We start from the raw sequence: 26869 nt of genomic DNA on the forward strand, positions 1-26869 counted from the left end.
GATTCATCCCTGGGGTCCATTTAATACCGGGTCTCTATACCCATCCCTACTCCTAATGCCTGGATGTCTATTGAGGCACTAGGTTTATCCACAATTCAAATCATCATAACTTGCTGAATTGTCGACCAATTTTCAAGCGGTTTGGTTCACGACAAATGCCAGACGCGTATTTATGATACAGGATAAAATGTTAAAATTAAAAATGTGGGTTTTCATACCAAAATACTTTATCTTTTGTAGATGGTAACAGTAATATTTATATAATATAATATTTAAGATTAACTTACCCTATGTAATACGTTTCTAAGTATGTTATTTTTTTCTTCAATGGCTGCCGTGATGTAATTTTATTCATAATTTTGGAAATAAATTATGACTTCACAAAGTACAACAAACACTAAAGTTAAAATATTAAGTTATTTTCTGGCAGGCTTCATAGCGTTCTGGTGGGACTAAATAGCGGGGCAAAAGGCCCCCTGTGCCAGCCCAAAGTTAACGTTATAAAACTCAGAGGTCACATTGGTGCGAATCCTCTCTCTATCCTCTCTGATAAAAAGTACCTAAACAAGGAATGTGACAATAGTGATGCAAGACTCGTGAACGATTTGTTTGAAGCGAACAAATTTTTCAAATGACTTGGGAGTCATGAGTCACTCAGGCAAAATAATCGTTTGTTTGCGACTCGGCAACTGCAGCCAGTCACAGGTTGAACTGAGACTTGGCACCCTTGACATGAAGCAGGTCCCCTGGTCAGTTTGTACCTCCTTTGCAATGCCAACCCAGCTGAAGAGCAGGAAAAACGGTCACTATGTACGGTCTTGACATTGACAGTACATAGTGAGATCGCTCAGGGTAGCGAGTAGCATAATGCCATGATGACTAGGATATACCGATGCCCCCTGCTGGTCTTCGGTAAGGGGTCTACTATATCCATGGCCACTCTCTGGAGGGGGGTGTCAATTAAAGGTAACGGGATCAAAGGGTTTTGATAGTGTACTATTTTGGGTGATCTTCTGACACTCCATGCAGCTTTTGCAGAAATCTTGGACCGCTCTCTTCATTCTGGCCAGTAGATGTGTCCCAAGATCTGGTTGTTGTCAACACCCAGATGAGCTCCCAACAGGTGTAATTAGGTACAGCACTTTGGGGACAAAATACTTAAGTGAGTCATCCTGGAGAGTCATCTTCAGTTTCTGTTCCAAGTGAAGGGAAGGACCCAGAGGGTGCTATGTGCTATCCTGGGCCCCCAGAGAAGCCAGACGGCCGTGGAGCAACCCCCATGCCCAGTCCCAGGGAGGACGAGGAGACCCCGCACCCCAGGGGTGCACACATACAACCAACCCCCAGGTGCAGGCACAAGATGCAGCCGCCGGCACAGAACCCGGGCCACGGGCGCAAGGCACAGACCACAGGCCCGGATCCTGGCTCCACGGCGACAGACCGACACCCCGTCCGAGCCGCCCACCCCACGGGCGAGCCAGCAGGACCCCCATGCCCACCCACGCCCCCGTGCAAGAGGGAGGCCCGCCCCACTGCAGTCGATATGATGCCCTACCCGGCGTGAGTGCCAAGTGCCCATACACGAAGCAGCGTGTGTCCAGCGCGAGAGAGGTGTCGATCTGCAGCAGGCTGGGCCCTCTCTCTGTCAGACTCTCAGACAAAGAAATGAGGCTATAGGCTAGTGGGAGTGGAGAGAGTGAGCAATGCAAGAAATGTAAGAAATGTTTATAGTTTTGAAAGATTTATTAAAAATGTCACACAAACTGTATACAAAGACTCCAAAAAATGGTTTTAGGTAATAGGTGAGAAGAGAAACTCTAGAAGCAACAATGACGTTCAAGTCAAATAAAATTTTGAATTCATGAACAAAATATACATATAGAGGAGTAGGAGCGAACAGTCTTGGTGTAGCTGGTGTAGGCACTGTAAAAACAAATTTTAAAAAAGTGTAAGGAAATGTGATATTTACAGACAGACGTATCTCTACGGACTACATACATCACACCAGGCAGGGAAATGCCACATATTATATCCTGCTCACCAGCTTATGGACTGCACGCAAACACACACACACACACGTACGCACACACGCAAGCAAGCAAGCACACAATGCAAATTCATTGGAAACATACCTTCGTCTAGGAAGACTGCATAACTGTTGTGTTGCAACTTGGAGCAGGGGGGTGTTTGTCACTGTAATCATAAGTAAAACAAAAAGGTTGTAAGATGCAGGCTAGGGCTAAGTGGAGAGGAGAGCAGAGCTGCATATGGCTGAGTGCTGTCATTTTCAGCTATTGCCTGGACGTGCTGTACAATGCCAAGCTTGCTTGGCAAAAGAGAAATCCCATCTCTTTACCCTCTAGCTAGCGCCGGTAACGCCAGTAACGTTAGCTGACTTGACAGTGTTATGGTCGCGGCAAACAGGATTCCATGAAGCTGTCTCTAGCTAACTAGTCTAGTCTAACGTCTGTTTGTAATGTTTTGATTTAATTAACAATTGAAATGCCTTCTTTTTTAGAAGAGATGTTAATCCTTCTAATTTCTAATTTCTTTGTTTATAGATTGTCTTTGCATGGACAAGAAAACTAACCCACGGTGATTTATATATTATGAATGATGGTTTTGAGTAAGTAAGATGTTGAGCTACTCATCCACCTAGTACTCTGGCTAGCTAACGTTAGCGTTAGTGAACGGGTGTACAAGACGCAGAAATCATTTCAACGTTAGCTTGTGCTAGTAAAAAAAAAAACGTTACTTACTCATCGTCAGGTATTGGGTCCTCAGCTGGGTCAATTCTCGATTGAAAATGCTGTCTTTCTTCCTCGGAATCTTCCTCAGTATCAGGACATGATGATTTATCGAATTCATCCACACATCACACTGGCTCGCGGCCGTGTCACAGCAGGACACGCGTCATTATGCAAAGCAGCATCAGGTCTGAATGGAAGGATGTGAATTCGGGAGCTGCGAATCCATTTACATGATAAATCGGTGTTTGTTTGGAAAGACAGATAGAGAGAAGACAAGCAAGGTCTTACTGGATGCCAAATCTAATTTTGTTTTAATGAATATCATATTCTAAAACTGAAAGTCACGATTCAAAGCTTTCCGGCAATTTCTTTTGCCATGCGTGTATGATAAAATCTTGCGGATGTAGGGAGAGATTTATAAACCGAAGTCACTTTTTTTTTTATCCTGCGGCCACGCGGGTGCGTTTATCGACCTCAGAGTAGCCAGCCACGCCCACCTATCCACATCCACCTGTCAATATCTTTGGACATACTGGCCATGAGAGTTTCATAGACTGTTATTTCCCACAGTTTAAGTGAATAAATGTTCTCATCCAAAAAAAAACACCTTGTTTGTTTTGTAGGAGGATCGTTACACAGAGGATGGAAGACATATCAGTCACTGACCCCGCAGAGTCAACACAGGAGCAGCGACTGAATCTACTTTACCGGGAGCTATCGAGTGGACAGGACCAGTTTATCTGCTACAGTGAAATGACCAGCCTTTGGTTTCAACAAGCGCAGCTGCATCCTTAAGGAATCTTCTTCCGTGGATATAATTCAATACCGCCGCAATCCAAACGCCGTGTTTTTCTCTCAAATCAGAACCACAGGACACAATAGTTTACCTTTTCTACTCTCACGTTATGAGTGCCATTGGCCTCCCAGAGATACCCTAAGATCCCCCTGACGCATTTTCAAAACTCTTTTTTTTTTTTTTTTGCAACCGTACCACCATGCTTCGGCACAAACAGAAGAAATTTAGGACATTTATATTTGTGACCTGCATCGTAATGCTCTGTATGTTCCTGTTCAGTTACGCGTGCCAGGACACGTTCCGCTTATCGGACAACTTGTTCTCCAAAGCCCTGTGTGCCTGTGGCCATTGCATGACGGCGGCCGAGGACGACCCCTGGTTCAACGAGCACTTCAATCAGTCTGTTCACCCTCTTATGACCAGAGAGAATAGCGTGCTGACTGATGAAACATATAGCTGGTGGCAGGTAAGATCTTCAAATTCATGCGTTTACGGGTGGATGTGTGCGATTGTGTATATATACAGTTTATACCAGTACTTCCTGTATATAATTCTGTCCTGTTACTCACAAAAAACATCACAAAATGTCACAAACCCCTACATACCCAACCAAACTGTGCTATTATTATGGCCTAATAATAGTGATACAAGACTCGTGAACGTTTTGTTTCGAGCGAACAAATCTTTCACAAATTACTCAGGCGCGAGGGGTTACCCCGGCAAAAGAGTGGGCGAGCGAGTCAACTCACAAACTGATAATAATTAGTGAGGACGAAATTAAAGTCCAAGGCAACAAAAAAAAAAAGGTCTTGGTATTTGCCATAATTAATATTAAATGTGTTTGATATTTACCGACTCTCGACTCTTTTTGAAAGACTGGATTTTTCTGAATCTAAAAAAAAGAGTCAAACCTTTCATCACTACTAATAGTTCTCACTTTAGGTGTGAAACTTGAGCTTGTCCTGAGTAACACAGAGCTTCTGTGCTGGCTGGAGCTGTCGCAATTTTGATCTTGCAACACAAAAGCTAGTTGCCATTTTTTTAAAGTGGAATTTTCACGGCACACCTGCCGGTCTCTCGCACAGTGGTTTAAAACCCTGGTGCAATCCACCCAACATAGCTGTTATGTGGATTGCCATTTTAACAATTTGATTGTTTTTTTCTTTTTTTCATCGTATAGCACTATCAGAATATAACCCTTACCCTGATGCTGCTTTGTGCTATTGAGTCAGTATCTACTAATAGCGAAGGAATATCAGAATAAGTTGAAACAAGTTCTAAATAAATCTAAGTCAGGTGTCATAATAAATAAATATGGGATAAATATCAAATCTGGGATTTTTTAACAAAATAGTCTCACGTAGCCACCGCGAAAAACAAAGTTGCATTGTGTAAAATAAATAAAGTCAGTGCAGTTTTTGTCTGCCTAGTTAAATAAGAGGGAAATGTTTAACTACCTGATCTTAGTTGGTGGCTGAGGCTTTATGAAAAGAACCTTTCCATAGCATGTTATGTTCTCATCTCATTTTACATCAAACATCTTTCCATTTTCTATTTTCTTTTACGTGAGACCTTTAAGTTATAAATTGCTCAGAATTAATGGCAGAAGGGTCCTCTGGCCCTGGGTTTCATTGCATTCACCTCACACCACATCCAATTAGTTGCAAGAATAGAAAAAAAACACTGCAAGGTCGTCACCTGTCACTGCTTATTTCAGAAAATGCTGCTCACCGGGAGCTTGATGAGGAAAAGTCTTGCGGTTAAACAGGAGCTCGGCCATCTGGTTTTGGGCTCTTGACGCCGCAAGGCAAGGGTACGACTTCTAGGTATGCCCACGGTCTCTTTCCAGATGAGTTGGCTTCCCGAGATGCATGTCAACGTTTCAGAATTACTATAATTCAGTCAAGAACACTCATCGTTTAAGCATTTATTCAATTAAAAAAAAAAAAACCACACATTGATAATAGGAATTTCTCATCTTTGAAAGGGAGATTTCCCTTCTTTTTTGTTTTTCAAAAGTTTGCCCCATTGGACTGCATTTAAGCACAGTGAGAAGCCACAGCAGAGCGGCAAGTTTCTCAGTTGTACAGTGTTCAGAGAGGTTGTGCTATGAATGAGCTATAAATGATTCAACATTTTAAAAAGGGCCCTGGGTTAAAAAATACCTATCATTTAATCCCCATAGAGGTACTGTAGATCATCAAACTCATTTTTCACCATGTTGTACATTCAGTACATAGAAGAGTAGAAACATCCTCCATGTCATACCACATCATAAATGCAACTGTGTGATTAGGGAGCAGAAGCACCTGCCCAGTGCAGAACATTAGAGAGTATGACGTGACAAGAAAACGATGCATGCATCTAGACCAACCATGGATGGTTGCACAAGTATAAGCTTTGCATGCATGTACTGTACAAAGTGTTGACAAGCGAGTTCCAAACTGAATATACTTTTTTTGACTCACTTTATTCCCAGTATTTGACAGGATCAGGGCCACAGGCTGTAATCAACAATCGGGTCCAGCTACGTCCCCATTCCTTTGCAGTTGTTTTTCTGTCCAGCCCAATAAACATCACTGCCAAAATAAAAGCGCAAGCCAGTGAGAAACCCCTACGCATGTATTCAAGACGAAGTCCCGCTGACCTTGTTCGATCACTTCCACTTAAAGTGTTCCCAAAGAGTGGGAACTCACCCATTTTGCGCCCCCCCACCCCCGCTGTGTCACCAGTGGTTGCAACCCGAGAAGAGCCTGGCCAACTTCAGCGAGGTGGTAGAGGAACTGTTCGGAGTCATCCCAGACGAGATGCTTTATGAGGACGCCGGCCCGCAGCGCTGCAGGACCTGCGCCGTGGTGGGCAACTCAGGCAACCTCAAGGGCTCCCAATACGGGCGCCTCATCGACTCCAGCCACTTCATAATCAGGTGATTCAGCTCCTGCTCCCCGTCCAGCTGCCCTGTCTTGCCATGCAAAGCACTGATTCAACAATTCCACGGCATGCCATGAAAAGACCGGAGAACGACTTGCGTTTGTCACGTTTTTTGTTTCGAAATCTGTTGGTGTGATCGGGAAGGTGGTCTCTCTCTCTCTCTCTTTCTCTCTCTCTCTCTCTCCCAAACAAAACTCAGCTGACTGAGCAGGCGTGGATAAATGGTTGTGTCCAAAAAAATGTAGGACCATCTAAAACAACACATCTCATTTTTATCTTAAGATCTATCGTTTAAAGAGCTCTTAAAGATTTTGAGATGCTGTAAGGTGTATTTCCCTTACGTCATTCCCCCCCCCCCCCAAAAAAAAAAAGAAAACAAAAAAACTGAGTTACCCTTTAAATCTTATGGTTTTGTTCAACCCTCCACACTTGCAGTGTGACTGGATTGACAGGGAGGTAACCAACTAAAGATAGAAAATTCAACAAGTTAAAATTAGAGTGTTCTCCTGAGCTCCTACCTGTATGCCAACATAAAGTAACGGATGCAAATGTTTAAAATGTGATAGAACGTTGCATCAGACTCTATGTAATATATCCCTTTGCAGTCAACATTACAATATGATCTACTGTATAAATCAGCTTAAAGCAGGAAACAGCTTGACGGGCATGTGGACTAACTGCAGCTTACAGTTGTGGCAGATTCATGAACAACTTGTAAGCAGGACAAGTACATGGCAAAAAACAAAAACAAATTCAACAATCACAAAAATTTATCACAATAATTTTAGCTTCTAACATTGAACATTGACTGTTGACCTGTGTGGGCCATGTTGCCAGTGCGGGCAGGTGAAACCCAGCGCAAACAAATCTGAGTCATGTTGTTAATCTAGTAGACAGAGGTTAAGCCGTCCCACAAAGAGCGGTTGTTGTTTTTGTTTTATATCGCATTGTTTAGAGACCAAGAGAGTTGTGCTTCTATTTTATTATCACGGAAACGCATTATTTCATCTTTGTTCTTTGAATCTGATTACATACATACAGTAAATGAACACCCTTATCTGGCGCAGTGTTATATTACAAAGATAACAGTGTGGATGCAGAGGGCGCCAAAAAAAAGTTACATCCCTCACGCGGTGCTGGCAAATTGCGACGATAAGGAAGAATAATTCCGGCGAAATACTCGGATGTATTGTTTGCAAAATATCAACAAATATAGGCGGAGGCATACTTTAAAAGACGTAAGAACCACCGGAACCACATGTCAGAACACTCAATAAGGATTCTGATTACGTCTTTACATGTCATTAAATGCCACTAGGGGGCGCAAAGTTCGCCTTGGAGGCTTGCACCGAAAACACAGAAAGAACACATATCACCACGTCGTTTTCCAAATGGAAAATGAACAATTAAGCAAGTGAGTGAGAATGTGATTACGTGAACGTACTGTACGTGTGTCTGTGACTGGTGCCAAATAGGACACAGATGGTATTGGCATTATGAAGCTATCAACAAATAAGGCAGATCGTAGCATAAATGTCTAGAAGCAACATTTTGTGTTCTGGCCTGTCTCAAAATCTTTCTGGCGATAATCCTATTGAGCTTGCCCTCCGAATGATATAACAGCACTACACTTATCCTTTCCACCAGCCCTCCGCCCACTGTGATAGCAGCATGGAATCGACTACCACTTACATTAATGGGCAACATGGGCACTATGGAGACCAGAGATACAGCGTGCCATGGGCAGACTTCTCCATGGCTCCAAAGCTGTGGAAACGGGTCCTGGAGCTTCATGCATGCAGTTGCGCCCGATTGCAAATAAGAGGGATTTCCAAATTCAACATAGACAAGAAAACCATGACAACATGGCTGCTTCCATCTTACAAAACAGTACTCCGACCTGGGGGGGCCGCGTCAAATGAGAATGTCATACAAAAGAAGGAAGGACACTCCTTCAAATTTATTTTGCAGACACAATATCATCAACTGCTTTCGTGTCGGAAAACAATGTCATTAATAGTTGATCAGTCAGATCAGATCAGTCAAATCCTTGTTGGAAATGGACATTGAGCTTCAGGGATTCTTCATATGTGTGTGTGTGCGCGTGTGTTGTTGCTCTACTGGCTGCATGGTTGGTTATACAGTCTGACAGTCGCAGGAAGGAAGGACCTGCGATAGCGCTCCTTCCCACACTTTGGGTGAGGCAGCCTATCGCTGAAGGAGCCTCCAGTGCCATCAGAGTGCTATGCATGGGGTGGGATTTGTACTCCATCATGGATGACAGTTTAGCCACCATCCTCCTTTCTCCCCCCACCTGCACTGGGTCCAGGGGGCCCCCCAGGACAGAGCTGGCCTTCTTGATCAGTTTTTCAAGTCTCATCCTGTCAGCTGTGGTGAGGCTGTTGCCCCAGCAGACCACTCCATAAAAGATGGCTGATGCCACCACGGTGTTGAAGGTCCTCAGGACAGTCCCCTGCACTCAAAAGGACCTGAGTCTTCTACGCAGATAGAGTCTGCGCTGACCCTTCTTATAAAGTGCGTGAGTGTGATTGGTCCAGTCCAGTTTATTGTTCAGGTGAACACCCAGGTACTTGTAAGATGCCACTATGCCACTTATCTTATCTATCTATCTATCTGTCTATCGAGTAGTTTTTAGTGGTTTTATTTCATTATTAGGTTTATTTTATTGTTTATAGCTAGGTTATTGTATATTTAAAATTGTTCCCTATCCTCCTAGTTAATTAGAAGTTAATGTATATTGCCAGTTGTTCTGGCATTGTATTGATTTCTAGCCTTATTTTACTATTTTTTGTCATTCTAGGTTTACACTTACTGTCTATCAGTGGGTTATTGTAATAGCCATTTTTATTCTTTATTGTTTATCTTCTATCTATCTATATTTAGGTCTATTTTTGTGGTTTATTTTACATTCCCTATCTTTATCTTCAAATTCATCTTTAGCTTTGCTTGATATTGCCAATTATTTCGGGTGATCCTCAGGTTTATTGCATATTGCCATTTTCTCTTACTATTTTTGTTGTTATGTTATTATTATTATTATTGCCTTTTTTTATACGAGCTGCTGTGAAATCAAAATTTCCCTCAGGGGATCAATAAAGCATCCATCTATCCATCAATCTATCTATCCATCCATCCATCCATCTTTCTTCTTTCTTTTGCGCAAACAGGACAGCTGTCAACCTACATCCAAAACAAATGTATTATTCGATCAAGTCCAGCACTCGTTCTTGTAATTAGGAAGGCACCTCTCAATTACCAACTCAATCTGGCTGTGGCCGATAGAACAATGTGCTGGTACACACCGCTGCTTCTCAATTATGGTTATTAGTTGGCTTCATTTGAGTTTGGCAGTTTAAAAAACACATGTTAAATTTGTCTTGTCTCCCTCTGAAGACGCACACATTGGCAAACACACGGATTCATTCATTATAAAAGGTGTGACTGTGTCAATTATAAGTACTGGGAAATTATACTTGAAATGTAATGGTGCAATACTGCTCACCTTTTATTTGTGCTCTGAAACTATTGTTACTATTGAACTATTTAAACTATTACTTATACAGATATTAGAGGAAATTTCATTTTCCAAAATGGAATGATAATAGAGGCTATACACAGGTCATTCAAATCGAAACACCAGACAAGTTTTAGATTGCATTTGCGTCACGCGTCCCTTTGCCCTTGTTAAAAGTGAGCCCTTAAGGCTTGGACCCATTCCCAAAAATGCCAATCATGGTTAAGCAGCAATTTTAGAAGCCATTTGGCCCTATTTAACACATTATAGCAAAGCTGTGATAAAACGTATACATCAAAAAAACAATATAAAGGCCATATTAGGACTTTTCTATCAACGTTCTTATATGGCCTCCTGCTCATTTGCAGTTTCAAGGGGGTTTTGATTGGGATGGGATCGACAAATGACGTCACTGGAACATGGATCAGTTTGTCGATATTGGAGAATTTGTTACTCAACCCGATGCTAATGCAGCACACACCACGTTACCTCGTGTAGGAGTTCAATGGACTTGCCAGCCGACCACACAGTGCTGCTTCGGATGCTCCACCTTTCCATAATTGGAAAGTATGTCTGTCTCTACAAAGTGCACTGTTTGTTCAAAAGTCCAACACCCTGAAAACGAAATCATAAGCTTCTATTTCATTCGGTTTACAAAGTACTTAAAGGCTCATCTTGTCAGCGTTTTCCATCGTTTGGCTTTTGCTTTCTTTGTGCTGTCATCCCCGATGCTGACGTTCTGGGCTGCTGTACCACGCTTGCAGGATGAACCAGGCCCCAACTCGGGGTTTTGAGGAAGATGTCGGCACCAGGACCACTCATCACGTCATGTATCCGGAAAGCGCCGTGGACCTTGACAGCAACACCAGCCTGGTGTTGATCCCCTTTAAAACTCTGGATCTGCAGTGGATCATAAGTGCTTTAACCACTGGCACAATTACACAGTAAGCAAATGCACGTTCTTGGGCAAGCTTTGCGAAAGTGATTCATGGAGTTGAAGAGGGTGGAAGTAAAGATGCCTGTTGGTCACGAGGCTTCATCTTCCTTTGACATGCGGCCGAGGCATAAAGGTCTATAATTGATCATATTCATATTTTTTACTCAAATGTATATTTAAGGTCAAAGAAGGAGGAGCTTTTGCCCCCAACCCCCGTCAACAGTTTGCCTAGAGCGGCAAGGTGGCCAGAGCCGGCCGCGCCATTTTCACGGTCCTTAAATATTGCATTAAATTCAATGATCCCTGAATACATGTGATATCATAAAAAAATGATAGCATAGGTGTAGGCTTCCATTCTCCATTAGTTGCGCTGTGATGATAGAGTAAATGAAGAGAGATTTTCAGATTGCACTTATGTTTTAGGGTCACTTGATCTTATCGACAAGGCCCTTCTTCGAGTCTTATCTAACAGAAAATCATCTTACATCTTACCCTCACAAGCGTTGTGGTCAACAGAAATTTGGGAAATATAACTTCAACAGAACGTTGAGTGAGTGAGAATACTACAGTATATTCCAGGAAATTCTGGAATAAATGATAATGATAGGTTTGCCATTTTTCAACCCAGGGCTTATTATAATGTTGGCTACTGCCACTGACTACTCGCTGAATGCTTTACTGCTGAGAAACGTACGTCTCTGCTGCAGCTTCTTACTGTGCTTAAATGCACCAAAGTCTCCTTTTTGCAAACAGGAAACTCACAATATCTTTGAGTAATTCGGTTTTTCAGTTTCTCAGACAAAAGTCATTTTATTGACTCTTACTTATACCTGCGCTGATATAATAGACTAGAAACACAAAGTCGACCGAGTACAACAATTGCAAAAAGTAGTTCTAAATGGAATGTTATTGAATTACTGTTGTTTCGAAAATGTTCTACATTAAGACATGTGACTATAACTTTGAGTTGGAAAATAGCAAACCTGTACTTTTTCATTTCATAACTACATTTTCATGAGGAGTTTCAGGAGGGGAATGATGTGTAACAATGTCAAATGGCATCAAATCGATTCTGAAGGTATTCATAATTATGCAAGCTCCATTAGGCAAATCGTTATGATCTTGGCGCTTTAATGAGTCGTGTAATGATGACACGTATCACTAAGTGACTTTCGTCTTAATAAGCCGCTTGTAATTAGAAACGTTACTGTGTGTCTTGCCAGTCTGCGTTGCCAAATATTATTTTATTTAATTAAATTATTTTCAATGCCATTAAATTGTTAATTTAAAAGTCGTAGGCGTGTTGTAATCACCTGCTAGATAAGCAATTAAGCTTTCTTTAAACCTCCAAATTACATTTTAAGTAGTGAATGTTGCGCTAATCTATTTGGCGTGAAGCATTTATTATTTTATTTTTTTACATATTTTTTTATAACATACAAGAGTCACACAGGTGCTTAGAAGAGAAAGTGCAGATTGACAGACATTTTATTTGAGGATGTAGTAATACAATTATAAATATATATATATATATATATATATATATATATATATATATATATATATATATATATATATATATATATATATATATATATATATATATATATAAATTGTATATTATATAAACTAGTGTGGCTCAGTCTTCTTAGTCCATGCATGTACATATCGTATCATGTATCTTTAATAAATCTGCAATTGAGACCATTTAAGTAGAATTTACAATTATTTTTTAATAAGGTCTGTTAATGGGTCAATAACATTTTTGTGTGTGAATCAATTATCTATTAAAATAAACTACATATGATGACACATGTAAAATAGGAAACATCTAAATAAAGTATGCTCAATTTGACGTCAAATAAAGGTTCCTTGAACAAGTCTTTCAACTTTATAGACAATAATAAACTTTTAAATCATTTACAAAATAAAACAATTAATGCACGTATCTCAATAGTTGTTTTTTTTTTTACTCCCCTTTGAAAATCGTATTTGTCATTTACCCTTATATTATTTTCTTTTTTATGAAGTACATACATACCAGTCATGCCCAGGATAAAGGCAAACAAAGATAAGGTAAGAAAAAAACCCCAGTCGTATTATAATAATTCACAAACACGCAAGTACAAGTAGCTTGTAGTGCATGAATGGAATTATTCAGCTGCATTGGGGCAATGGGCTCAGTAAATTACCGTTTTATCGGAAGGCAACATACATGTACAAGAGTGCTAGTAACATACAACAGCTGCCCTATATGAATTTCTAATGGCATAAATATAATTTAATCGGGATTGCACTGTTTGGCAGGTGCTGATCTACAATCCTACATTCTTCAAGTATGTCTACGAGTCTTGGCTGGAGGGTCACGGACGATATCCCTCGACGGGTTTCCTTACCTTATTGTTTGCTATTCACATATGCGACAAGGTGAGTTGGATATTCGAAAAAATAATATTTCACTATTTTTCTCTCTGAAATGATTATCTTGTGGTAAATGTATTTAGAAAATGTATTTTTTTAATCATCTTTTATAAAAAAATCTTTTTTTATTCTAATCGCGGTGATGGAATGCACTTCGCTCCCGCCTGGCCTCCTCGCAGGTCAGCGTGTTTGGATTTGGCGCAGATCAGCACGGAAACTGGCATCACTACTGGGAGAACAACCATTTAGCCAGAGCCTTCAGATACACGGGGGTGCATGACGGAGACTACGAGTACAACGTCACCCAGCTGCTGGCAGACAAGCACAAGATCACAATGTTTCAAGGCAGATGATGACACCACATCCCCTCTACGGCTCCTCCTGGCCATCTGCTGCCACTGGATGTCCAGACAACGTTAATTCAGCTTTGTCTTTTTCATACCGGAGGTATGAAAGGTATTAGGTATTCGTAATGTATTTGTTTTTAACGTTAGACCCAAAACATTTAAAATAATGTATTTTGTCACCTTTCGAAACAAAGGCGTTCTTTTATAGAGGTACTGTACATCAAGTACGAAAAGCAGAGGTTTAATAGAAGAAACACAATATCGCGTAGAATGAAAAGGTGGCATAGGTGTGAAATGCCAAACAAAAATTGAAACCAGAGAAATACCATATAAAAAGAGATGGGAATAAAAATGCAATCAATCTGTGTTTTTTTCAGTCAAGGTCACGTCTCAGAAGGGATGTAAAAATAAGATTCTGAATTTGGTTATTGAAGCAAAACCATGGTTCGAACATGTACGTGTAGTCTTCAGGGTGGTTAATTGCTTTCAGCATCTCAGAATTTTTTTTTTTTGTTAAAGTCAATTTCCGCATAATAATTCTGCACAAGAGAATAATTCACGTCACAGTTGTCAAAATGAACGTCTGGGCCGGAAGTGGCGAGATTGCGGCACCTCTTGGTATGCTATTCCAAGAGTAGCATGGTTGGTAGGACGCCACCCAAAAATGAATATGGATCAAGCTGCACCTTCAGAGAAAGATATCTAGTTCCTGTTAAATTAGCCCTCAAGTGACCAAGCCCAGACACAAATGGGGAAATGTGTACAAATGCAATTCATGTCTCTCTGTTCCGCTGCTGAACGACATGTCTCCTGAATGTTTGACATTGGAAACTGATGGGAAGCGAGTGCAGCTGGCGTGGTCTGTTTGAAAATAATTCATTTTAGCTTTTCCATTTTGATCAGATCGGAGCTCGGCTTGGTGGTGGTGTTGTGAGATATGTATGTGATGCGACTGAGGGCCAGTAGGGAAGGGAGACGATGACATTCTGACCTTTTCCCCAATGTTCAGCTCCAACTAACTGTTAGATCCGTATGCTGATTACTGTGTGACGACTTGGTAAATGTCATTTTTAAGTGCCTTTCTTTCATTTTGAAGTTGGTACCAAGTGCCTCAAAACTTTTTTTTAGGGTGGTGGAATACGTAGACAGATTTTGCCTTGAAGCATTTGTATCATGATGATTATTCGTCTCGAATCATGTGGACTTTGTGTGCATGATGCCAGAGAAGGTGCAACCCCTTATATGTGAGGTTTCAACCAAAAGATGCCGCATAAAGAAGAGTGAGAACAACTGCGGCTTCATGGGTTGACGCGAGCAAGTGCTGGCGCGGCCCTGCAGGCGGTGGCGCAAATGGATTGTTCTATGACTGCAGCAACAAACCTGTCGTTTGAAATATTTGTCTCTGTTAAAAGCTTTATTTGAGCCCCTTTATGTTCAAAGCATAGCAGTGCTTAGTGTAATATTATTTGCTCCCTGTGCCTTACTTCGTGGGATGTGTGCTTTTCTTTGTGCCAATTCCATTGGACATTTGGGCTCATTGTTATAATGCTTTGTTCGCCTGTTATGAATACATTGTATTGTGAGATATCTATATATCTATATATATATATATATATATCATTGGTGAAAACTGAATTATGTGCTCAGTAAAGTGTTTTTTTTGCCACAATTATTGGATCAACTGATCAACATTATTGTTGTTACACTGTCACATAGTGGCCAAAATGTTGTATTGCTATGACGTACTTATGGCATAAGGCCTTTACGCCGAGGATTGACGTTTCATGTCGTCATAGTTACCAATCGGCGTAGGCATACGGGTCTCTGACGTTTAAAGTGGCAATTGTCACACACTCGCGTGCGCGCGTTAAGCCGTGGTTTGAACCAGGCCTACGCAGTGAGCACAACATGATTCACTTGTTGACCAGGAGAACGAATTGAATGTGGATAAAAGAGCTCTATCTTGACAAGAATACCCGGCAAATGAAATAGAATTAAAATGAAAGTCCATTCATTCAACTGATGGGATGACTGAGGACGAGTGATGGTTGTTTTCGCCTCTGGGAGACAAACTAGCTGGGCCGGTAAGGAAAATATATGGTGTTTTAATTGGCACGACAACAGGTTTTGACGTTAAGGAATAAAATAAAATAAAAAAAACAAAATCGGGTCAAACAGGTGGCAATCAATTTGGAAAGGTGTGTTATTTGTTATAGGCGAAAATAAGTAACATCTGTGTATTTATTTCATATGCCTGTTGTTTCAACACAACCTGTTCAATAACGGGATTATACTATGATTTATTATAAGTATAATCATTTAATTATAGCCCACGTTTGCATTTGTATGTTGTTATAGGATGTCGTTGACTGTCATGTGTTTGTTCGTAAAGTTTCAATTCAACTTCAATTAAAAAAAAAAAACCCAAAAACAAAACAACCAACAAGGAAGTGCCTCCATGCCGTGCCTCGGCTTGAGACTGTTCGTTATTACGAAGGTAAGTCGGCGTTAAAAAACAACCAACAACATACTGATCCAAACTGTGTTGCAGTTTACAAGGTGAACTTCATCGATGCCTGTTTCGTGTCTGTGTCGCAAAAAAAAAATATTAATAATAATCGAGTCACCGTTGTTAGAATTCCTTGAGAGAATGACGGCAGTTAATATCGCTTTCCGACTGTAAGTCTAAAAACGAAACCGACAACACACACACACACACATCTATAGATTCTGTGAAGTATTTGTGTGTACACCGCGAAACTAACTTGAAACCTGTAATGTAACCGATTACAAACCGTAAAACACGGGGAGCGCTGTATACGACCAGTTCCACGTTCGTGTAGAAGGCGTTCGTTCGCATGTCGTGAGCTGTTTGATGGTTATTATATTGCGTGTGTGGAGAGGATATGCGTTGATTCCACTCGGGTACATTTGCTATCATGCTAAGGTGGGTTATCTTAATTCGAAGTTAAAACACTCCTTAAAGGGATACCTGTTTTTTTGGGGGGGGGGGAATCACCCTTTGGTCTATCTTAAGAGTCAGACGAGACGATCAATATCGACGTGTGTCCCTGTGGATCCGGTCGAGATAGAGCTAAGGGCTGCATGCTAACTGTTGTAGCTCGATGCGACGTTGCAGAGAGCAGCAACTAGCCTAGCTCCCGTGCTATGATGGAAACACACCCAAACGCATTTGCGGGACTGAGTTATTCCAACGATGTATCTTAGGCCACGCATCGTCGCATCGTGGTCGTTTTAAACGCAGTGACACGAACCATTTGACGCTCAGCCGCAAAATCAGCCCTGAAGTTTGGCGCACTTGCGCGCCATCGACCAAAGCAATGGTTGTTGTCATGTTCTCACTATAGCTGAGCGTCTGCTCTGGTTGTTGTTGTTGTTGTTGTTGTTGTTGTTTGTCGTGCGCCATCCCAGCTAGTGATGGAAGGGTTGACCCTGTTTTGAAACTCAGTTCTGGACGAGTGACTGAATGAAAGAAAAAGACTCGCTCCATTTCGTTCCGTTGGCTGAAGTCAGCTTCCGATTCACTGCGCCTGGTTTCGTGGTGCATTCAAATTCCTCGGAATTTAATTTCTATTTCTATTTTTCATGCGTAGACGACCTAAAACCACGTCTAGCTGTACTTAGAGTAGTCAAACTACTGTACTTATAGCTACAAAACCTGGGCCAGATTATAATAAGAAGCACATATTGCATTTCTACCACAGTTTCTGAGTTGTGAAAGTAATATTCAGGGTGGGCTTCCAGTGAACACTGAGTGTCATAAGAATTTTTTTGAGTGAATCCAGACTCATGAATCGTTTAAACGACAGGGTCGCCGTACTTCCATCCCAAAGTGTGTGTGTGTGTGTATGTAAAATAATGTATACTTTGTCAACATGCATGCATGAAAGCAAATATTTCTATAAAAAGTACAATTGTTTATTTCCCAATCCTTTGAATTGCCTTGCATTTATCCAAAGAACCACCATGGAAGACTGGTGTACTCAGGACGTAATCAAGATAAGACTTCCGAGATGTCTTGGAAAATGATGTTGCCAAACTTTCACAAAATGAGATGGTCATATTCAAATCACAATTAGTTAAAAAAAAAAAAAAAAAAGGGAAACTATTCAAGATTATACCATATAAAAATAAATATTTGCTCCTAATAACAATTAGACATTGTTTATCTTGTTTATCTGATTTATTGATTTCTGTGTAAACCAGATGAAAAGTGTTATGTGTACCCATGACTATAACTATCCATCCATTGGGTGGAGTTATTATTAGATGTGCGGCACCTGTGGAAATCAATGCGTTGGTGCTGAAGGATTGTCAATTCAGTCAGCTGAATTTTTTGATGTGCCTTCTGGTGCAAGGCATTGCAGTTCCTACCTGGCAACCCCCAACTCACCTGAACGGTGTCGCAGCTGATTATCACATCACCAAGTCGATGGATTGCGAAGTGTGACTATCTAACTTGGATATATGCATATATTTAGGATGCCCGTTGAAAACCTGGAGAAGACGGTGGAGGTGGTGGGAGTGCCCGATGACATAACCGAGGATCTGCTGTGTCTGTACTTTGAGAATAAGCGTCGCTCTGGGGGAGGTCCGCTTACATCTGTGGAAAAGGACGGTGACCGTGCCCTCCTAGTGTTCGAAGAGGCACAAGGCAAGTAGAGCATCACCTGCACTGAATGTTGGCACCAGCTACTGATTGTTTTTTAAACTTGGATAATGCCTCTAATTACTTTTTCACTTGATTGGCCAATTAGTTGAGAGCAATGAATGAGCGAAATAGGGTAGATGAGGCATAAAGTCAGAACCAGGATTTAATGTTAAATCCCTTGTGCTGATTATTAGAGGCTCAAAATGGCCTAGTTGGCTTTATATGAGCAAAATAGGATGATGAGATATAGAAACTGTGGAATATGCTCCTCACAACTTATGTCAACTAAAAATAGTCCAAAATTAAAAACAGCTTGAAATTGTCTTATTTTTCAGAGCAGTCTACAGCAGAATGTATTTTTATATTTCTATAATTATCAAATTTCAAACGGCAAGCATCCACATTTTGTTGGAATTGTAAATAGGAGAGTGTGTGTGTGTGTGTGTGTGTGTGTGTGTGTGTGTGTGTGTGTGTGTGTGTGTGTGTGTGTGTGTGTGTGTGTGTGTGTGTGTGTGTGTGTGTGTGTGTGTGTGTGTGTGCGTGTGTGTGTGATCACCACTAAACCTATACAAGTCGATTAACAAAAGTACATTTCCAATTAATTTATTATTGGATTCAAGGGTTAAGGTTCTATTTGGCACAGAGAAATAATCCCAAATGATCAATTTCAACACTCAGTACAAGCCTACCTTGCCAAACATAATCTAATATAATTTATTGTACAAGTCTGCATTGATTCATGATGATCAATGAAAATGCTAGAAATAAAAAATAGATATACCGATCAAAAGAATGTGTTCACACAGTCAGTGCATTTGTCTAACCTAAAGCCCCTTTCACACGTAGTTACCGCTAGTGTTTTTCACCATTCACACATGCAGCTACATTCCGGAACATTTCTGCCTTGTGCCATTTCACACAATTTCATGATATTGCCAGAATAGATGGGGCAAGGGACAGTCTGTTCCAATGTACTATATTTGCCATCGTTTGGAAAATCTGTCTGCAACGGACGTACAATCTGAATCTGTTTAGTTTTTTTCCACCTCCCTGTCTTTCCACCCCTCCCGGATGGACTCTGTTCCCTCCGATGATGGAGCAGGGACAGAACCCCGGTTTGGGCACACAATAACCCCAACCCAATGTTATTAAATCAGTGTGATCATTTTCAATTTGTCCTACACTCTCTGCATCTGGAGAAGAAACTTTCTCCAACCCTTCTACCTCTCCCCTTCCGCTCGTTTCCTCTGCGGCTCTATGGCGCACGGATCAGATTGTACTTGCCTGAAAACAATTTTTAATTTTTTTTTATATTTGTACAAAATAAATATTCTTAAAAACCCACCATTTGTGCTTTGCTGATAGGGTATTCGGATTTGGCTCCACCCCTACTTTACGTGCTTGTTCCAGCAACGTTACTGCTGCCATTTACAGCTCTACTGGCATTTTCCCAGAAAGGTTACTAGGAATTGAGGTGGTAAATTTCCAGAACAAATTGCCCGGAATATCAATCCCTGCTCCCATTTATACGCGACCTCATGCAGGAAATGTTCCGGTACATTTCAGGGATAGACTGCATGTGTGAAAGAGGCTTAAATCTCCAAATTGCTCCCCTAAACTGGGCTGAACCGGCTTCTCTCGATGAATATGAATAGAGAAGCTTAACGCTACATTACACAATTGGCTGCATAAATGATGATTGATTTATTTTGCTTCTTTGCCAATATCCTTGCCTGCCGATTAATCTTTTTGTTCACACTCTATTATTCTACACTCTATATATTTTTTAATAGTCGCAGCACAGGTTTTGTCTAAAGGGCATCATACTCTACAAAATGCTGAGTTGTGTGTGAGAAAGCCCTCCCAAAAGGACCAACAGAGACTCCTGCTGTGTGGCGTCAACCCCAACACCAATATGGAGCAGGTAGAGCTCTATGTGGAGAACATGATGGCGATTGACATAGACGACTACACCCTGAGTGCATCACCCAGGGGAGATATTATCCTCATCAGCTTCCAGCAACCTTTCTGTCAAGGTAAAACCGGATGTTTCAAAAGCATTTCAGGAAAGTATCTGTTATAAGAAGCATGGTTGAAAGATAGAATAAAGGAAATCATATGTGGTTATTTCGATTTTTTCAATTTGGTTTATTTTGGTAGATTTTCAGTGCATTGTGTTGCCCTGGTAAAAAATACGCTTTATAAATAAAGTGTGACTTAATTTGACTTGACTAGTGATGTGATTAGAATAAATGCTAGTAAGTAGTCTACACCAGGGGTTCTTAAACTGTGGGTCCCCTGGTCGCCAGATGATTTTCTGAACATGCACAAAAATAAGGAAAATGTTTGTTTTTTTTGTTGTTTTTTTTCAACAATTTTTCACAAAACAAAAATCATTTTTCAGAAATAATTCTGTCAGTTGAATTATTCAGTAGACGCAGAGTGAAGAACTTTTCAGTAGGCTACATTTTCAATAAGAGAGACGAGAGAATGATACAGCGCGCCAACCATAGAAACTTACTCCCCCACTCCTGTCCCAGAGTCTGACAGTGCAGGAGAAGGGAAGACACTTTGCTGACGCAAAAGCTGCTGCTGTGCTGAAACTCTGTGCAGTATGCATAGAAATAATTGTCAATATGGTAGAAATGTATATATTTCAATTTACAAGCAATAATTGATCCAAATGCGGGACATTCGCTGGTTGCCGGACAATTGGTCAAAATGCAGCACAATTTCGGGACTGTCCTGCACAAATCAGGACATTTGGTGACCCATCGATCGATATGGACGATGATGGGGTGGGAAGTTACATAACAGCTCATGTAATATAATGTTAAATATATAAAATACCAGCGGCACAAATTATAATTTTTATGGCACAAATCAGCACAGAAGCAGCACGAATGACAATTATTTTTATTCAAATTCTAACCACATGGGGTGCCAACTACACGGAGGTTTGTACATGTACTTAGCTATGCTGTTGTTGGATCGAACATCGGCGAGTCGGAATGACGGGGTCACGAAACTGACTTTTTTTAGGGGTCGCCAGCCAAAATATTTAAGAACCCTTCCCTAGTCTACACTATGTTTGACTCATGTAAGAGGATTTTACATTGAAGACCATTTCTGCATGTATACCCCACAACACCATAAACCCGGTGCTGGCATTGTTCAGATAAGATATTGAACCGGTGCATTGCTTATTTTATATTCTTTGCACACACAGATTTTTACAGCCTGCGAACCAAGATCTCCAAGAAGCCGTTGGATGGGTCCGAAATAACTCTTGAACAGGTTGAGCAAACAAACTCCATCCTGGTCCAGAACCTACACCCTGGCATCACTATCAACATGCTTAAGCTGTACTTTGAGTGCAGCGGAAGTGGGAATCAGAAAGTGAAGGAGGCTGTCATGTTATCAGAGAAATCAGTCCGGGTTTCGTTTGTTGACTCTGAATGTAAGTTTTACATCAGAATGCTATAGAGAATGCTATGGAGGGTTTTTATGTTTTTATTTAACCAAATGTTTGTTTATCTTTAATAGCTGTGGTCCATGTTTTGAATCGACCACTCAAACTGGAGAATACAGACCTGACCGTGTCGCCATACTTTGCCTTTCTACAACCTTGTGTTGTATCCCAGGACTCCAAAAGTGGCTCATCGGATGACAGCACAGAGTGTAAAGCATCGAGTTCAGATGACGTTCAAACAGTCAGTAGTCATGCCTTCCAACAGACAGCCTTAGCAACCGTAGATTTCCCCCTAGCGATAGAAGAGGAGGCCGAGAAGTTCATGGAGGACCTCATGGAGAACACGGATACACCTTCAGTTCACATTGATATCCCTGACCCATTGAAATGTGACTTGTTCCAAATGAGCACCCTTCCATTGGACATTCAGCTGGCCAACCCTGACATCATTATTCAAATCAAAGACAATAATCTCCACATAATGGGACCTGACAAACTGAGATTGGGACAAATTAAAATCACCATCCTCAAGTTCTTCAGCAGCATTGCTGAGAAACAGCTGACCTTTGATCTTGAGAAAGCTATGTTCCTGTCGAACAAGGAGGTGAGAGACCAGCTGCAGCAGACCATGACTCAACTGGGCATTCCCGCTGTCTACAGTGTAACCCACTCATCTGTTGTGCTAACATCATTGTCACAGACGATGGTGGACCAGGCATCCAAGTTGTTGATATCCCAGTTGGGTGCCTTCAGTGTACCAGTGCACAAAGACTACGAGTGCATGCTGTATTCCAAGGAGTGGTCTGTGTTTCTTAGGTCTTTGAGATTATGCTCTGTGAAGGTGTCAGAAGGTGGGGTCAGCATTGAAGTTCTGACATTAAAATGTATGGAGAATGAGACACGTGACCAAATTTTACAGTTTCTCAGTACACCTATCGAGAGCGAGACTGTCCTCCCCATGGAGCCAGGGATACTGAAATACATCCAGATGTACTGTCATCAGCTGCTGGCTGAAATGGATCAAGTGTCCATATTTCCATTGGAAGAGGAGGCTTGCGGATTAAAGGTACGTAGAACACTTACCCCCTCACTGAGAACCATGGGTTTGCTGTGAAATACAGCAGAATAAATGTGGCATTGCATTGGCCATCTAGTGTTGTTTAAGTCTTTTTTGGATTCAACATGACGTTTGGTCCTTGTGAATGTAATTTGCAGATTCAGGGCAAGGCTGGCGTTTGCCAAATGGCCGATGAGGTGCTGCGTGGTGTGGTCTCCTCCATCTGTACCAAAACAACCTCAATAAACGGGACAGGTGTGGCCCGCTTCTTGACTGGGGAGGAGGGGAGCAAGATCCTTGAGGAGATACAGAGGAAGTTCCAGGTCTACATCATCTTGGACAATGTGCACTGGAAACCCCTGCAGGATAAGGTATTGTAATGATCATAAACAAAACAAACTGAATAACAAATAAACTTAAAGCTTTGTTTTTTTGTTTTGTTTTTTTCAACAATTAACATTAGGATGATTACAATTATCTTGCTTACAATAGAATTGCAGAATTTGTATTTATTTATGAAGATACTTACGATTATTTAAGTTTACTACTTTTTCCCAAAGGACATATTTGAATTTGCAAGCAAGCTGATGTCCCACCAAAACTTCCAGGAAGTGTCTTTAGATGGTTCTGCAGAGGGCCTTGCGTCAGCCTTAATTCATGATGGATATTCCAAACAAGGTATAGCAACCCGTTTCTCTGCAGTTCATCGTCAGTTATTCTCTTATGATGTATTTTAAACCATGTGTTTAATTTCTTTAGGCCTTATAGAGGAGGCCAAGATAATCGTCTCAGCCATTGAGAAAATGGAGGTTGCCCATTCCAGTTTAGACATAGCCTTTGATTACGAGGACGAGGATCTGTACACGGCAGACGAGCTTGGCAGCTCGTCGGAACAGGATAGGGGTGCAGGATTGGAAGATGCTCCCATTGGCCCAAATGAAGAGAATGGAGGAATTGCACCTAGTCCTTTCTTGGGGAGTGCAGGAGCCCCAGGCCGCACTCCTATTAACCTGGAAGAAGAGGCCCAGCTGTCCCTAGCCATCCAATACTCCATGGAGTCCAAGAAGAAGTGCCTTGAGGAGGATGCCGATCTAAAAAATGTGCTGGAATTGTCAAAGAATGTGACCCAACATCATGGACCTCCCACTGCAAGCCAGGAGAGTGTCCAGTTTGAGCAAATGAACAAGGCCAGCAAGACTTCCTTGCTGGAAGACATCACAGCAAGCAACACAGCACAGATGACTGTGTTTTCTGGTTACACCAGTGACCTTATTCGAGTAGACATCGCCCTTGGAAAGAAGGTTACCCTAAGGCAAGTTGAGGAGAAAATGGAAATTAAGAATCTCAAGAACATTTCCAAGTTCCACTGGAAATGTGTGGATGTGATCAAGAGAAAGCATGCAGTGGATATCCAGTTTTGTGGCAGCTTAGTGACAGTCTCGGGGTTCAAGGATTACGTGGCTGAAGCGCTGCCTGATATGCAACTTCTTATGAGCAGGATCAATAACACCGCATCCGACGTGGGTGTCCCGAGGACGACGGTACAGTGGGTGAGGGGAAATGCAGCCAATTTTGCCATGACACCTTATGCGCCTGATACCACATCTTTCTTGGAGAATGCTTGGAAGATGCAAAAGAAGAAGATCAGCCTCCTGCTCAACAATCAACCTCATGTAATTAACTTTGAGCAGATGCAAGAGTACAACATTGACTCTGGAACATCTGTGAAAATTTCACGAGAAGTGCAATTTCCATCAGATTTGAATGCCGAAGTACCAGGTAAAGTGTGTGTGTGTGTGTGTGTGTGTGTGTGTGTGTGTGTGTGTGTGTGTGTGTGTGTGTGTGTGTGTGTGTGTGTGTGTGTGTGTGGATACTCAACCCTCCACAACTTAAACTCTTACCATATATTGATATGTAAACCATACTGTATGTATTACTTTATTTCAACAGAAGATTACTCTCTACTGTCCGAGCTACCAGATGTGTCCAGACTAGATGAGAGTTCTGATGAATTCCAGAATGTGGTGAAGCATTTCTATGGCAGTATAAAAGAATATCACAGCAAAACAAGAATTATAAAGGTAAAATGAAAAGACAATTAAAAAAAAAAAAGATTTATGTATGAGTTTTATAGTGACGTAGTTTGCATTTTTTCCACAGGTAGAAAAACTCACCAATCAACTGCTGTTCCAACAGTACAAGTTAAAAAAAGCAAATATTTTGCAAAATGCCACGCACCCTGAAGTTGAGCGGATTCTTTACCATGGCACAAGTGAGGCAAGCGTGAAGGAGATCTGCGTTCATGGGTTCAACAGAAGCTTTTGTGGAAAGAATGGTATGTGACCATAATATGCACTGAATGGCTCTCTAGTTTGAATTTCACCATCTTACCATACATTATATACAGTATACTGTGCTTCTATTCATAATACTTTGATCATTTTAGCACAGAATTCCTCAGGTGTAATATTGTTTTGTTCCACAGCAACTGTTTATGGCCAGGGGGTGTATTTTGCTGTGAACTCGGCTGTGTCTGTCCAGAATCAATACTCCCCCCCAAATGTGGATGGGCACAAGTTTATTTTTGTGGCGAAGGTTTTGACGGGGGATTTCACCAAAGGCTGTCATTCGATGAAGACGGCACCTCTAAAGGACAGTGCACAGATACCCCTCAGATATGACAGTGTGACTGACAGCCTGAACAGTCCCACACTATTTGTAATTTTTAATGACACTCAGGCTTATCCAGAGTATGTAATTACATGTCAGAAAATTTCCCGCTAAGTGAGACTAATAATCATAACAATTATAATAATTTTACTACATAATTGTATTTTCATGTATCATAGAAACCATATCTATCATGTGTGTGACTTCATATAAATGGCTTAAGTACCATGGATTAACCACTCTGACATCCTCATTTATTATCTCCGTCCCTCAGCCTTTTTCCTGTGCTTTCCGGCTTTAATTTTTAATAAACATTTTTATGAATGTAAAGGATAAGTGTTTGTTTTGTCTTCCAAAACAGCTCTTGTGTCCTGAATCATTGTACTTTCCTAATACCCCATCACACTCTCTCGCTCTCAAAAAAATGTACATTTAAGAGTTTTTCTTTTAAAGGCTTTTACATTACAAGTAATGTGTTAACAACTTACAGCTGTTTTGCAGCAATTGAAGTAAATGAAGCCTTGAATGTTGATGCAACTGTTGTTGATTCAAACCCTCTATATGAAAGCAGAGTTGGAACAGACTTATTTCACCCTGAAGCATTGTTTGGGCAGTATTGAACCTTGTTTGCTGATTGTCCGACACACTACCAAAAATGATTCAGAGAGATTAAAATCTACGTTTTATCACTTTAGATAGTTACAGAAATCAACTTAGTATAACGTGCAGAAAATAAAATCAAATAATCCATCCACCTCTGCCATGTAGGGGAACAGGTGACATACAGTATATCAACTATACCAATGTCACCGCCCATATCCATGTATCCATGTAACCTGATTATATTGATCACCCTGATTATGCAAGAACAAATAAACAACCAAAAATATAGAACCATCACAACATTATCCATTCACAATTCATTCTAAAGTCACAATAAATCCATTCATGGCTCTTACAGGTGAGAAAAGCGCAATTAACAAATGAAGACCGACAGACCATTATAACCCTTAAAAGTAGGTGTAAGTGTAGGTGTGTTCCTTCAGAGAAATTGCAAAGAAAGCCAAGGTATCAGTGAGTACAGCTTCCTACGCCATCAAAAGGCACTTGGAAACTAAAGGAAAACCCTGAGACAAATTTCTGAGTCAACAGCACAGCTTAACACCGGTCAAAGTAAGCAAGTCTCCGTTTCAACTGTGAAGAGAAGACTTGGAGCTGCAGGTTGGACAGGTCAAATGTTAAGAAAGCAGTTGCCAAGATGGCAAAATAAGAAAAAAGAGG

The 26869-nt window shown here is 41.0% G+C and overlaps 2 protein-coding genes across 2 annotated transcripts; both read left to right on the forward strand.

Annotated features, from left to right (window-relative positions):
- Positions 1-3392: 3392 nt before the first annotated feature.
- On the forward strand, positions 3393-13743 carry LOC307247785 (CMP-N-acetylneuraminate-beta-galactosamide-alpha-2,3-sialyltransferase 1-like; the record flags this gene model as incomplete). Its single annotated transcript, XM_080023907.1, has 7 exons — positions 3393-3517; positions 3826-4012; positions 6279-6472; positions 10777-10956; positions 12980-13025; positions 13257-13376; positions 13550-13743. 7 exons carry the CDS (start codon positions 3393-3395, stop codon positions 13721-13723), a joined length of 1026 nt encoding a protein of 341 aa, XP_079880033.1. The 3' UTR covers positions 13724-13743.
- A 2834-nt stretch (positions 13744-16577) lies between these two features.
- parp10 (poly(ADP-ribose) polymerase family member 10) lies at positions 16578-25912 on the forward strand. The gene is made up of 11 exons (XM_080003099.1): positions 16578-16664; positions 18220-18392; positions 20183-20425; positions 21619-21849; positions 21936-22927; positions 23077-23289; positions 23479-23596; positions 23678-24697; positions 24869-24999; positions 25079-25253; positions 25404-25912. Exons 1-11 carry the CDS (start codon positions 16657-16659, stop codon positions 25700-25702), a joined length of 3603 nt encoding a protein of 1200 aa, XP_079859225.1. The 5' UTR covers positions 16578-16656; the 3' UTR covers positions 25703-25912.
- The last annotated feature ends 957 nt before the right edge of the window (positions 25913-26869 follow it).

This window comes from Zeus faber (assembly GCF_960531495.2).
Source record: "Zeus faber genome assembly, chromosome: 1".
NCBI classification, from domain to species: Eukaryota; Metazoa; Chordata; class Actinopteri; order Zeiformes; family Zeidae; genus Zeus; species Zeus faber.

What these genes read in the sequence shown, in the direction of transcription:
- parp10 (XM_080003099.1), top strand. An exon ending in TTTGAATGCCGAAGTACCAG is followed by an intron (nt 24,698 to 24,868) that starts GTAAAGTGTGTG and finishes TTATTTCAACAG; the next exon opens with AAGATTACTCTCTACTGTCC. An exon ending in GCAAAACAAGAATTATAAAG is followed by an intron (nt 25,000 to 25,078) that starts GTAAAATGAAAA and finishes TTTTTTCCACAG; the next exon opens with GTAGAAAAACTCACCAATCA.